The sequence below is a fragment of the Chelonia mydas genome, chromosome 2 (assembly GCF_015237465.2).
Source record: "Chelonia mydas isolate rCheMyd1 chromosome 2, rCheMyd1.pri.v2, whole genome shotgun sequence".
Classification (NCBI taxonomy): Eukaryota; Metazoa; Chordata; order Testudines; family Cheloniidae; genus Chelonia; species Chelonia mydas.
This window is the reverse complement of record NC_057850.1, coordinates 32,460,853-32,473,556: the sequence shown is the minus strand read 5'-3', so window position 1 is coordinate 32,473,556 and position 12,704 is coordinate 32,460,853. Positions and strand designations below refer to the sequence as shown.

Sequence of the window (12,704 nt, the reverse complement as noted above, 5' to 3'; positions counted from 1 at the left end):
CTGTCAGAAATCCCCTTAATCTCTGGAGAAAAAAAATCTGATATGTACCTGAAGCTAAGTCAGATTCTTGTGAAATCCCAAGGGTCCTAAGGCAGTTAGAGGGGTTGTCTCCCTTCCATACTTAGGGCTTAGCTTTCATGCCAGCCTCCAACTAGTAGGTGTGTTGAAATCTGAAGCTTCAGTCTGTCAAAAGAACCCACCCACCCACTCATCACAGAGCCTCCTGGCTGCTACAAAGATGCAGAGGAGGGCTGGCACTACTTTACACTTCAACCAACCTTATTTTTCATCCTAATACATATCTCCAGAGCCTGACACTGTTGCTGTCAGCTTTTCCAAGCAGCAGCAGTGAGAAACCAGCCTGATTCATCTCAGTTTCACGGCTCCTCAGATTCTGAATATCAGTATTGAAAACTGATGAGACTGGTCACATCTCATTCTGGGGTAGCTTGGCAAGTCTCGAAGCATCAGGGTGAGCTGAAACAGTCAAGTCTGCACAGTTAGAGAAACAGCACTTCATCAGTTCATCCTTGATTCGTGTTTGCAATGTTTTCTTTGCAACCTCCAGGGCTGAAAGCTTAATAGATATGAAAGCAGATTCTGACAAAATTGCCATTAAAGCTTCACACTCACTCCCTAAAATGGATTGGTCAAGCTCCAAGCATAGCCTTCTCCTATGTCACCAACCTTCCCACCCTCTACACCAATTTGTGAAGATGATTTAAGCTTTAAGTTTATATAACTTGAGCCACAGAATTTTGATTTCACCTTACTCTATTCTTTCATATATATATGACTCATATATAAATTCTGTGACTCAAGTTTTATAAAGACACAAAGTTAAAGCTGATGCAGACTCGTGATCCCAATCAGCTAATCAGTTACTACACACTAGATCATGGGTTGATCATGGGTTAAATGACTGCTTCTTGGAGCAGCTAGTTCTGAAACCCACAAAAGGAGAGGCAATTCTTGATTTAGTCCTAAGCTGAGCACAGGATCTGGTCCAAGAGGGGATGGGTGACGGGATGGATCACTTGATGATTATCTGTTCTGTTCATTCCCTCTGGGGCACCTGGCATTGGCCACTGTCGGAAGCGAGGATACTGGGATAGATGGACCTTTGGTCTCACCCAGTATGGCCATTCTTATGTGCTTGTGTTCTTATCGGTTCTCAATCAGGGAGAATCACAACCAAGTTTCAGGGGGTTGTGACCAGCCTCCCTATTTAATAGCTATATGGAAGGGGGGGGGTACAATGTCCTAAAACTTTTTTCCTGCTATAACATAGGGTCACAGTATGGAAAAGTCTGAGAACCACTTCACTAGATCTGTGCAAAAGCAACTTGTGCTGCTTGATTAAGAAAAACTACTATGCCTGCTTTTTTCAAGGAAACACCTCAATTCCAGAAAATGTAGCTAGAGTTCTCTTGTAATCAATGTTATAAAAAAACAGATCCCTGATCTTCTGATTTTTCTCTACTGCAACTAAGGGCATGTCTACACTAAAAAGTTAAATCGACTTAATGTAAGTTGACATCCTGCCCCACAGTAATGAAGTCGGTGGTGCATGTCCACACCACACTCATTGTGTCAGTGGAGTGTATCCTCACTAGCAGCACTTGCATTGATGCATAGAGCACTGCACCATGGGTAGCTATCCCACAGTGCAACTAGCCGCGGGGAACAGGGGGGTTTTGGGAAGGGCTTGCAATGCCACGTGGGACCAAAACATTGTCACAGGGGGGAACAGGAACATGGCTTTGGCCTCCCAAGATACAGTTTTCTCCCTCCCTACCTACCCTGATATCAATGACAAACAACCCATACTTTTCTCATGCCTTTTTTCGAAAGCCCGGCTTAACTATGCATACAACATAGCCTGAGAAGCATGGACCCGCTCAGCTGTGCACTCTTGTTGTGAGCATTACAGACAACTCGCTGTACAAAGTTGCTATTTAAAAAACACTCCCCTTATTACACTCAAGTGCAAACCAGAACATAATCAGAATCCCTAGCTATTCAACAAACTGGTTTGCTTTTCCAGTCATGGTGAGCATGGCTCAGAAGCTTGGGCTGCAACTTGTGGAAAACCCACATCGGGAGAACAGGTGAGCAGATGGACAATAACCCCTAGCATGGATGTTGCTCTGAGACCTGGGACCAGCATTAAGCCTTCCAAATTGTGGTCTTCATCTGAGGTGGCTCCAGGGAAGGGATGGTTTGCAGCCATGAGAGAACACAGGAAGCCCACCCCCCTTCCCTTAACGTTGATGGTAATAGTCGCCCTGGACTTGCAGAATCTGAGGTCAGTGCTGACCCCTGCCAACCAAACCATTAGCATGTTAGGGAAAGTGTGGCTGAGGGACCCAGAAGTCACCATACATGGTGGATCACATTCTCTATTGTTTCCAGTACGAGCCCTTGTAATGAAAACTTCCACCATCTTCCACCATAGGTGACCCTGTGTGATATCAGTTTTCTGAGGGTAACAGAGGTGGCAAGGGAGCAGATGCTGTAAGCGTCTGGATACAGACTTGGTCCTCATGCTGCTACGCTGTGTACCACAATGATGCCAGCAAAGTTAATATTGGAGTGGCATGGGAAAGTGTTCCACTGTAGTGGAAGAAATAAGGCAGCCCTCCCCAGAAACCATCTGCAAAGGATGACAGAGTACCTCCATGAAAGTTTCCTAGAGATCTCCATGGAGGATTCCCGGGCCATCCCTGTGCACAGTCTTTTACCCGGGGGGCGGGGGCGGGGAGCACCCCCTGCCTAGCTGGAGCAGCCACTGGGAAGCAGATGCCCACTGCAGCTCACTTTTTCTTCAGATTAAACATAAAATATAAGACCATATAAGCCCTACAGTTTGATTGGAATTGCATACTCACCAGAAGTGCCTTCCTTCGCATCATGCTCAGCCACAATGCTTTCCTGCAACTGTCTGGGCTCCAAGGTTAAAAATAGCTCTGGGAGAAAATGGATCCACCTCTCGCCTGTCTCCCTTTCTCCTCCTCCTCTACCTCACCCAGAACGTCCTCCTCATTGTTGCCTGAGGTGGCCCAGAACTCAGACACACTGCATTTGGGGGTAGTCGTGAGGTCACCACCGAGAATCACATGCAGCTTGTTGTAGAAGCAGCATGTCTGTGGTGCAGAATCAGAATGACTGTTCGCCTCCCTTGTCTTCTGGTACACCTGCCGAGTTCTTTGATTTTCACGCAGCACGGCTGTGTGTCCCTGGTGTAGCCCTTCTTCCCCATGCACAATCTTTTCATTGATGTCTACATTTCTTCAGTTGGATCGGAGCTGTGCCTGCACAGACTCTTCTCCCCACAGACCTATAAGATCCCACCTCCTGTGTACTCCAGGCTGCAGCACATTTCGGGCATTGGGTCGCCATGATTAGCTGGGTTGGCAAGTTCTCCATGCTGATCAAAGAGGAAATGGGAATTCAAAAGTCCCCGGGATTTTAACAGGGAGGGGCTGTTTCCTGTGTACATGGCTGCTGTGCAGCAGAGTTGAAAACGATCTCCAGAGCGATCACAGTGGAGCATTGTGGGATACCTTCTAGAGGCCAATTCACTTGACTTACACAACATTGTGTCTACACTGCCTCTCTGGCGACCCATCAACATTTAATTAAGCACTACGCCTCTCGTGGAGGTGCAGTAATTAAGTCAACTTTACAGGCAAGTTAGGTCAGCAGAAAGAGACCGGATAGCGTAGACGCATACATTATTATGTCAACATAAGGTGGCGTACGTTGACCTAAGTTTGTAGTATAGACCAGGCCTAAGAATCTCACTTACCCGGCCGAGTCTGGATGTAGCCTCAGACCTAGGTATGTTTTGTACTCAGAAGTCAAAGATAGAAGGTGACTTGTTTTTCATAATTTTAAGGCCAGAAGGGCCATTATGATCATCTAACCAGACATCCTGCATAACACAGCACATAGATTTCACCCAGCTCAACAATTCGTAGCTGAACAAGAGCATCTCTTTTAGAAAGACATCCAATGTTGGTTTAAAGACTCAAAGTGAGGAAGAATCTTCCACATCCCAGTGGTTACCTTCACTGTTAAAATGTTAACCTTGTTTTCAATTTGAACTTTGTTGACTTTAATTTCTAGCCACTGTTTTCTAGTTTTATTATGCTTTTGCTTGCTAGATTAAAGAGCCCTCTAGAATCAGATATCTTCTCATTATATTGGTGATCATAGCCACATTGCCTCAACCTTCTCTTTGATAAGCTAAATATATTGAGCTCCTTCTCAACGTATATTTTCCAGACAACAACTTATTCTTGTAGCTTTTATTTTAGCCCTCTTTAATTTTTCCATAACTCTTTTTAGAGTGCAGACATGAGAACTGTATGCAACATTCCAGTAGTGGTCTCACCAATCCTGTAAGGATAGTCATAGAATCATAGTACTGGAAGGGACCTTGAGAGGTCTTCTAGTCCAGTCTCCTGCACTCATGGCAGGGCTATGTATTATCTAGGCCATCCATGACAGGTGATTTGTCTAACCTGCTCTTAAAAATGTCCAGTTAGGAAGTTTTTACTAATGTCCAACTTAAACCTCTCTTGCTGCCATTTAAAGAAAAAAGTTCAAGTACAGAATTTTTCTCATTTTGCATCAGGATGAAACCATGATCTTTCCAGGTTTTTCATGATTCAGAGGAGGGACTTGAACCTCAGTCTCCCACATCCTAATTGAGTGCCATAGCCACTGGGCTCTTGGCTGTTATAGGTAGCATCAGCTCCCTATTACTGTTCAGTATTTGCCTATTAATACATCCAAGTACCATATTAGACTTTTTGTCACAGCATCACATCATAGCTTGGTTATCTATAATGACCACTAAGTCCTTTTCAGAGTCACTGCTTTCCAGAACCCAATCCCTCATCCTGTAAGTAAGGATACTGTTCCTAGATGTTTTAAGATAATTTTGGTTTGAAGCTTTTGATCTCTCACATGTCCCTGATGCTGGATATTCACTCAAATGCATAATGCAATAAACTGCTTGACCCAAAGAGGTATTACCAAGACACTGGCTGCAATTGGTAAGGCGCACAAGGCAAGCTTGGTGACCACTAAGGGAGCTAGGAATAGGGACCTGAAGACAAGCCAACGCATTATAAGACCAGTGTAAAAGCAAGCACTTAGGTAAGTAAGTATCCAAGAGAATTGCAAAATTCAATTATGCCTTCCAGATCAAGAAAAGGAAAGAAGATACTTTGGTATACAAGATTAGTCTACTGGTGTTCCACCTATATTACTTTAAAATAGGTTTTAAAACAGTTTCTGCAGGAAGAGTAAACAATCTTCCTAGTAAATCCTACCTTTGAGACACCCTTGGACAAAGACTTCCCACTCCGAAAATAAGAGTACTGATATGAATTAACTGTAGCAAATAATATTTTAGTGCCGCAGCAGAAAACTATTAAGTGTAGAATAATGACAGTGTAAGTTATGTATGTTTATTTATAACTTTTTTTCCTGTTGCACTAATAGAAATCTCTTGATTTTGAGGAATTTTAAGAACACATTTCTGATGTGACCTGTTTATTTTATATTGTTTAATTGACTAACAACATGAAATCAATGCCTGTTAGGAATCAAAATGTAAACCTCAAATTTTTCATCCACTTTTATTGTATTATGTTACATAATTTGTTCTGGGATGGGAAACGGGGAGAAGGAGGAAGGAAAACATATGATCAGCCTTCTCCAGGATTTACTATTCTCTCCTGGAATATGCTAGCTATAAATCCCATTTCCCATGCACAGAAATGCAGAACCACAGGTCATTGTCCAGATTTTTAAAATGCTTTTTTTAAAAATCAGTTAATATGGTAGATTTGCTTGACATTCCAAACTGGATGCAATTGATTCCTACTGCATAGGAGAAATGATCTATGCCAAGAATTTTATTTCATTAGGAAAACTATATTATGGAGCATCTGAGATCACATAATATACATAATAGAATGCCAGAAAAGTTCTAACTGCCAGTACCCCACGGTGAATGCCTGATTATTTACAGATGAGAAATGGAAAAATTGTGAAATTACAGGAATTTTGAATCCTGAACTCAGACATTACTTCAGTCTGTACGTTGCATGGTAAATGTCAATTATAATTTCAAATATATTCACAGATCTTGCCTTCAGCTCTTATCATCAGCCACTTTTATTTCTTTAAAGTTTATCAACTGAAACTATATTGCATTCTCTTCGGTCAAAAATGAAAGCCTTAGGTGATAGCACAAAACAGATCCAGTAAGTCAACTGTCAATACCAATGTTATTTTGCAAGTAATCAAATGTCCATCAAGAAACTAATTTAAATCAATCTCCTTTCTGAAAGCCAGTTATCCAGCAAGTACAACAATTGGTCTAAGATCAATCAGTGAACATGAGATCAATTAAAACCAGCTTAAGTTTTTGTAGGGGGACAATTCATGCAACTCAAGTTAGATCTCTATTCATTTCTATACTCCCACAATGCAATCCTTAAGCTGTGCTGTAAAGCAGAAATACTGCTATCACTCTCCACTGTCTAGCCAGCACTCTAAGTAGTTCCACATTTAATTAAAGACACAGTATATCCTTTGTTAGCACAGATAGTCAGTCTGGTCACTTTAAAGGACTGCTGCAGTTTTAGCCACGCATACAAAAATTTAATTCTGCAAACCATCTGTTGGGAAAACATCAGAACTAAATCATTTTACAATGTAATTTTGACCCACTCAGAAGTCTACGTGTGCCTGAAAGTATAAGCCTCTTCTGCTTTGCAGTTTTATTGGGACTTATATTTGCTAAGTACTGGAGACGTTAACAGGTTTACCAATAACCTTTTGATTACAATGTCTTATGAAATGTGAGTAGTAGCTGAATTACCAGATTTTCTGTTGTTCTTAACTATGGGGTGGGGGCGAAGAGTGGGGAAAGAGAAAACCAATATAACTACTTAAATTTAGATACCTATAGTTCTAGATGAGGGCAAGACTCAGAAAAAACAACTGAATTTGGAGCGAAGATGCAGTAACACTTTTGTCCACATGGGTGCTGTAATGACATATTCCACAACACCAATAACTAATCTCTAGCAATTCCAATTTTTGAAAACCTCCAATATTTGGAAGCAAAACAAATTAGGACTTTGTGATAATTCTCTAAAATGCATTCCTCATACAAAATCATCTCTCTGTGTGTCCGTAATGTGTACTTCAAGAAACTCACTATTTAAAAAGCAAGGGTCCCTCTTAAAACTCCTTAAATTGATTTATAAAAACAAATGTGTGCCAAAATCAGTTATCAATCTCCTTACGTATAAAAAAAGAAAAGGAGTACTAACAAATTTATTTGAGCATAAGCTTTCATGAGCTTTCATAAGCTTTCATGAGCTACAGCTCACTTCATTGGATGCATCCGAAATGAAAGTTTAGGCTCAAATAAATTTGTTAGTCTCTAAGGTGCCACAAGTCCTCCTTTTCTTTTTGCGGATACAGACTAACAGGCTGCTACTCTGAAACCTTACATTATAAAGTGCCCAAAACATTCCTTGGGACAATATAATGAGGAAACAAGACTCTAAACTAGATTTAATGACTCCCAACCTAAACAAATATGTACTTAACAAAATCCTATTTTAGTCCCTGAAATACATTTAGATCTTTTTTTTTTCAGCTAAAAAAATCCCTTTCCTAGATATAAACCAGTCATCCGTAAAAGTATAGTGTAAAAAAACTTTGACTGGTTTAAAACCAATTTACAGGGTAAATGACAAAGTAGTTTACTTCCAGTGGTAAATACAAGCTCATTAGTAGTTGTAGATATATGCAAGGTAATAACTTCTGAAGGGTAGAATAATTTACCATGTGCAACTAATCACCATAGGCATAAGACCAGATCCCGTCTGTAAAAGGAGCTCAGGCGTACTCGGGACTGAGAAGTGCTGCATCCGCTTGGCAAAGGGCTGAAGTGAGAACAGTTTAACAGAGCAGTGAGAGGCGGGCAGAAGCGCTGCCCCCAGGAGAGCCAGAGGCAGGAATATTTCTCCATAAAGCCCGTTATAAACAGATCACCTCCCAGGCTGGGCAGGGGAAGAGTCGGGACCTATTGATCTAGAATCAGCAGCGCTATCAAGACTATCTCCTGGGACAAAGGGGAGTCTCTGGGGCTGCGGGAGACGTTGCATGAAATTACGACGCGGACAATCAACAACCCGGTTCTTTCAGGTCCCAAGGGGAGAGGGCTCGCTCGCTCGCACACAGGGGTTACCCACTGGCTACCGCTGGGTCATTCAGCAGCGGGGAGTGAGCGCAGGAATAGGACTGTGCAGGTGAATCTAGATCACATGGCCATCAATGGACCTGCGGCTTCTAGATTCACTGCTGCTCTGTTCACCAGACCATCTAATGTCCTGTCTCTGGATCCAGTCCCGTTGGTGCTGGGATGGGCAGTCGCACCGCACACGCAACGCGCCCCTTTCACTGACGGGCTCCTGGTACCCAATCCACCCTACTCTAAATAGACCCCCCCCCCCAGCAAACCTGGCGTCGCAGCTTCCAGCGCCGATCCCCCGTTTCAGCACGATGTGTCCCCCCCAGCAGAGAGCCACGTTCATCGCCCGGTCCCACGGCTCTCGCTGACAAACGCAGGTCGGCTGGGATTTTCAACTCCCCACGTGCAAACGGGGATTTCCTCCGTTTGGGACCAACCAGCCCACGGGGTTTCTCTGCGAGTTAGCGCAGCTCCGAGGGGACTGGGGGGCGTGGGTCTCAAGGCAGGGCAGCTGAGGCGGTGCCTTCTGTCGATGGGGTTTTAATCCACCTGCCTGGCAGCCGGGAGGGCGAGCTCAGTGGGGAGGGCGAGCGCGACTGCACCTCCCGGGCCAGCTCGGGGAGCGGGCAGGAGGCACTTGTTGCTCCCCAATAAGTCACTTGTAGGCTAAGGCTGAGCAGCGCCGCCAGCGCACACCCCCGCCCCCCCCCCCCCCCCCGGGGGCTGGCGGGTCCCCGGCCGCGCGTGCCGGACAGGCGCTCCCCCCCAGCGCACGGACCCGGACCCAGCTAGGCAGGGGGGCGGCAGCCGCCGGCGGGCCGCGCAGCCCCGGGGCAGCGGTGGGTGCCACGCTACTGACCTCTTTTGCTGCGTCTCCAGCGGCTGGCTTGGCCGTGGCTGTAATCCATGCAGTTCAGGACGAGCAAGGCAAAGGAGAAGAGGCGAAACCGCATCCTGGGCGGCGAGGGTGGGCAGCTTCTCTCAGAGGGGGCGAATCAGTCGGCTGGCGGGGCTGGGGCAGGCGCCGCGGGGAGCGGCGGTGCCAGGCTGAGCGGCGGTAGGGTCCGCTCCGGCTGCGGAGTCACCACCCGCCTGCCGCGCCCCTGGCCAGGCGCTGCGAGCTGGCAGCAGCTCCCAGCATCTCCTTTGATCTGCAGACAAGGCGCAGAGAGGGGTGGTTATGTCTGTGTGTGAGGGGGGACGGGGACGGGGGGTTAGTCCCACCCTCCCTGCCTGCCCCGAGGCCACGGGGATGGCAACACCGAGCGGCGCGGGCACGACCCGCCACGAGCCCCAGCTCTGCCCCAGGTGGCTGCACTCAGGGAGCGCCAGGCAGGCTCGGCCGGGGCTCGCTGTGCCAAGGCAACGCCGGGCTCTTTTGTCTGCCCCCCACCGGGGGACTGGCGGGGCAGGAGCCCGGCGCCCCTCGGGGCAGGCTCTGGCGCACGGTCCGTACCTTCAGCGCCGAGCAAGCCGCGGAGCAGCCCCTCCAGCCGCACCGGCCGCGGGTCAAGGAAGCGGCGCCCCTCGGCTCCCCGGGACTCCGCCAGCAACACGTGGGCAGGCGAAGTTTGGGAGCCGCTCTGCTGAGGGGCGCGGGGGCTCCGCGGGGCGGCCGGAGCGGCTGCCTGGCCGGGAGGTGAAGCGGCGGCTTTTGCAACGTGCCCCTCGCCAGCCCCCCGCCTCTGCTGGGGAGCAACCAGGGGCGCTGCCGCCCCACGAGTCCGGCTGCGCCTCGCCTCCCGGCCCTTTTATCCCCGCGCTCCGGCTGTGACGTGGGGGCTGTCCGGCGGGGCAGACTCGCCCTCGCCCTCCGCAGCCGGGGCGCGCCAGAGGGATGCGCTGGGGGCCGGAGGCTGCAGTAAGTAGGTGGTGCTGTGGTCCACAGCATCTCGGAGCGGCCCCCGCGCCCCTTCCGCCAGGTCCTAGCGCCGCGGGGCGCTGTGGTGCCTCAGGGTCCTAAAGCCCTATGCCGGGCTGCCTCCCTCCCTCCCCGGGGCTTGAACGGCAAAGTCCTCAGCCTAGAGCAGCGGTGTCCAACAGAAATTCGCTGCTAGCCACACTGGTGGTTTTGAATTTTTCTTATTAGCCACATTATAAAAAAAGCCACATTATAAAAAAAGCCACTCGCATTAGCCACAATTCAGTAGCCTATTAGCCACATGTGGCTAGTGGCAAACATATTGGACACCGCTGGCCTAGAGGCTCTCTTCCTCCGCAAGTCCCTAATGCAAGATCCACCTCTCCTCTCCCGCTCCTCTCCAAAGCCTGGTAGCTCCCCCAGGAGCCTGCTGCTTGGGGTTGTGGGCAGATGTTGGCCACACTGTAACTGCCTCTCATATTTCAGCTTTGTCTCTCTTTTCTGGCCTCGGCAACTGTTGCCAGTCGACACCACAAAGAATTTCCAATTCCTCTGCCTATGTCCTGAAGCCGCAGGCAGGGTCCTACAGCCTGGTAGACCATCTCCTCCACCCCTTCCTCTGGGGCTTCTAAGGCCTGGGGCCCTTTGCAAGGGAAGGATCCAAAGCCCTTTAAGTCAATAGAAATTCTCTCCTTTGTGTCAATACGCTTTGCATAATGCTTCAAATCTCTATACAATCCTGGAGCTTCTCCTACAGCCCCTCCTCCCAAGTCCTTAAACCCAGAGTATCTCCTGGTCTACAGTGTCCTCAATCCAGCTTCATCTGTTCCCCATTCTTCCCCAGACTAAAATCCTTGTTCATCTCTTCCTCTTTCTCTCCATTCATTCAGTATCCCAAAAACCAGGTTCATCTTCTTTGTCTTGTGGTCTTTGCCTCCTGCAAACTGCTTACCGGGTGAAAGTCTCCAAAGGAAAGTTAAGTATCACTTGATGTTCCAGGTGCATTATAAAAACAATCTCTGGCTGACTCAAGATTTTCAGTAAATTAGGCCCTGATCCTGCAAGTTGTTTTGCAGAGGCACACTTCCATGTCTGAAGGGAGCCTCACTAAAGTCAAAAGAAAAGGAGTACTTGTGGCACCTTAGAGACTAACAAATTTATTTGAGCATAAGCTTTTGTGAGCTACAGCTCACTTCATCGGATGCATTTAGTGGAAAATACAGTGGGGAGATTTATATACATAGAGAACATGAAACAATGGGTGTTACCATACACTCTGTAACGAGAGTGATCACTTAAGGTGAGCTATTACCAGCAGGAGAGCTGGGAGGTGGGGGAACCTTTTGTAGTGATAATCAAGGTGGGCCATTTCTAGTGGTTGACAAGAACGTCAGAGGAATAGTAGTGCAAGGGAGAATAAACATGGGGAAATAGTTTTTCTTTGTGTAATGACGCATCCACTCCCAGTCTTTATTCAAGCCTAAGTTAATTGTATCCAGTCTGCAAATTAATTCCAATTCAGCAGTCTCTCCTTGGAGTCTGTTTTTGAAGGGTTTTTTTTGTTGAAGTATTGCCACTTTTAGGTCTGCAATCAAGTGAACAAAGAGACTGAAGTGTTCTCCAACTGGTTTTTGAATGTCATAATTCTTGACGTCTGATTTGTGTCCATTTATTCTTTTATGTAGAGACTGTCCAGTTTGGCCAATGTACATGGCAGAGGGGCATTGCTGGCATATGATGGCATGTATCACATTGGTAGATGTGCAGGTGAACAAGCCTCTGATAGTGTGGCTGATGTGATTAGGTCCTATGATGGTGTCCCCTGAATAGATATGTGGACAGAATTGACAATGGGCTTTGTTGCAAGGATAGGTTCCTGGGTTAGTGGTTCTGTTGTGTGGTGTGTGGTTGCTGGTGAGTATTTGCTTCAGGTTGGGGGACTGTCTGTAAGCAAGGACTGGCCTGTCTCCCAAGATCTGTGAGAGTGATGAGTCATCCTTCAGGATAGGTTGAAGATCCTTGATGATGCATTGGAGAGGTTTTAGTTGGGGGCTAAAGGTGATGGCTAGTGGCGTTCTGTTATTTTCTTTGTTGGGCCTGTCCTGTAGTAGGTAACTTCTGGGTATTCTTCTGGCTCTGTCAATCTGGTTCTTCACTTCAGCAGGTGGGTATTGTATTTGTAAGAACGCTTGATAGAGATCTTGTAGGTGTTTGTCTCTGTCTGAGGGGTTGGAGCAAATGCGGTTGTATCGTAGAGCTTAGCTGTAGACAATGGATCGTGTGGTGTGGCCTGGATGAAAGCTGGAGGCATGTAGGTAGGCATAGCAGTCAGTAGGTTTCCGGTATAGGGTGGTGTTTATGTGACCATCGCTTATTAGCACCATAGTCTCCAGGAAGTGGATCTCTTGTGTGGACTGGTCCAGGCTGAGATGGATGGTGGGATGGAAATTGTTGAAATCATGGTGGAGTTCCTCAAGGGCTTCTTTTCCATGGGTCCAGATGATGAAGATGTCATCAATGTAGCTCAAGTAGAGTAGGGGAGTTAGGGGACGA

The 12,704-nt window shown here is 47.0% G+C and overlaps 1 protein-coding gene across 3 annotated transcripts in view; it reads right to left on the bottom strand.

Moving 5' to 3' along the window:
• Positions 1 to 10,115, bottom strand: part of RSPO2 (R-spondin 2) — a 168,513-nt gene extending 158,398 nt beyond the window's left edge. Inside the window, exons 1-2 of one of the 3 annotated variants that reach the window (XM_037892128.2) lie at positions 9,747 to 10,115; positions 9,150 to 9,441 (exon numbers count right to left, since the gene is read on the bottom strand). In XM_037892128.2, coding sequence (XP_037748056.1) covers positions 9,150 to 9,243 — 94 coding nt within the window. In that variant the 5' untranslated portion in view covers positions 9,244 to 9,441; positions 9,747 to 10,115. Of the gene's footprint in view, positions 1 to 8,559; positions 8,843 to 9,149; positions 9,442 to 9,746 lie in introns of those variants that run through there. The other 2 variants (XM_037892127.2, XM_043539179.1) reach the window with 2 other exon arrangements.
• Between the last annotated feature and the right edge of the window lie 2,589 nt (positions 10,116 to 12,704).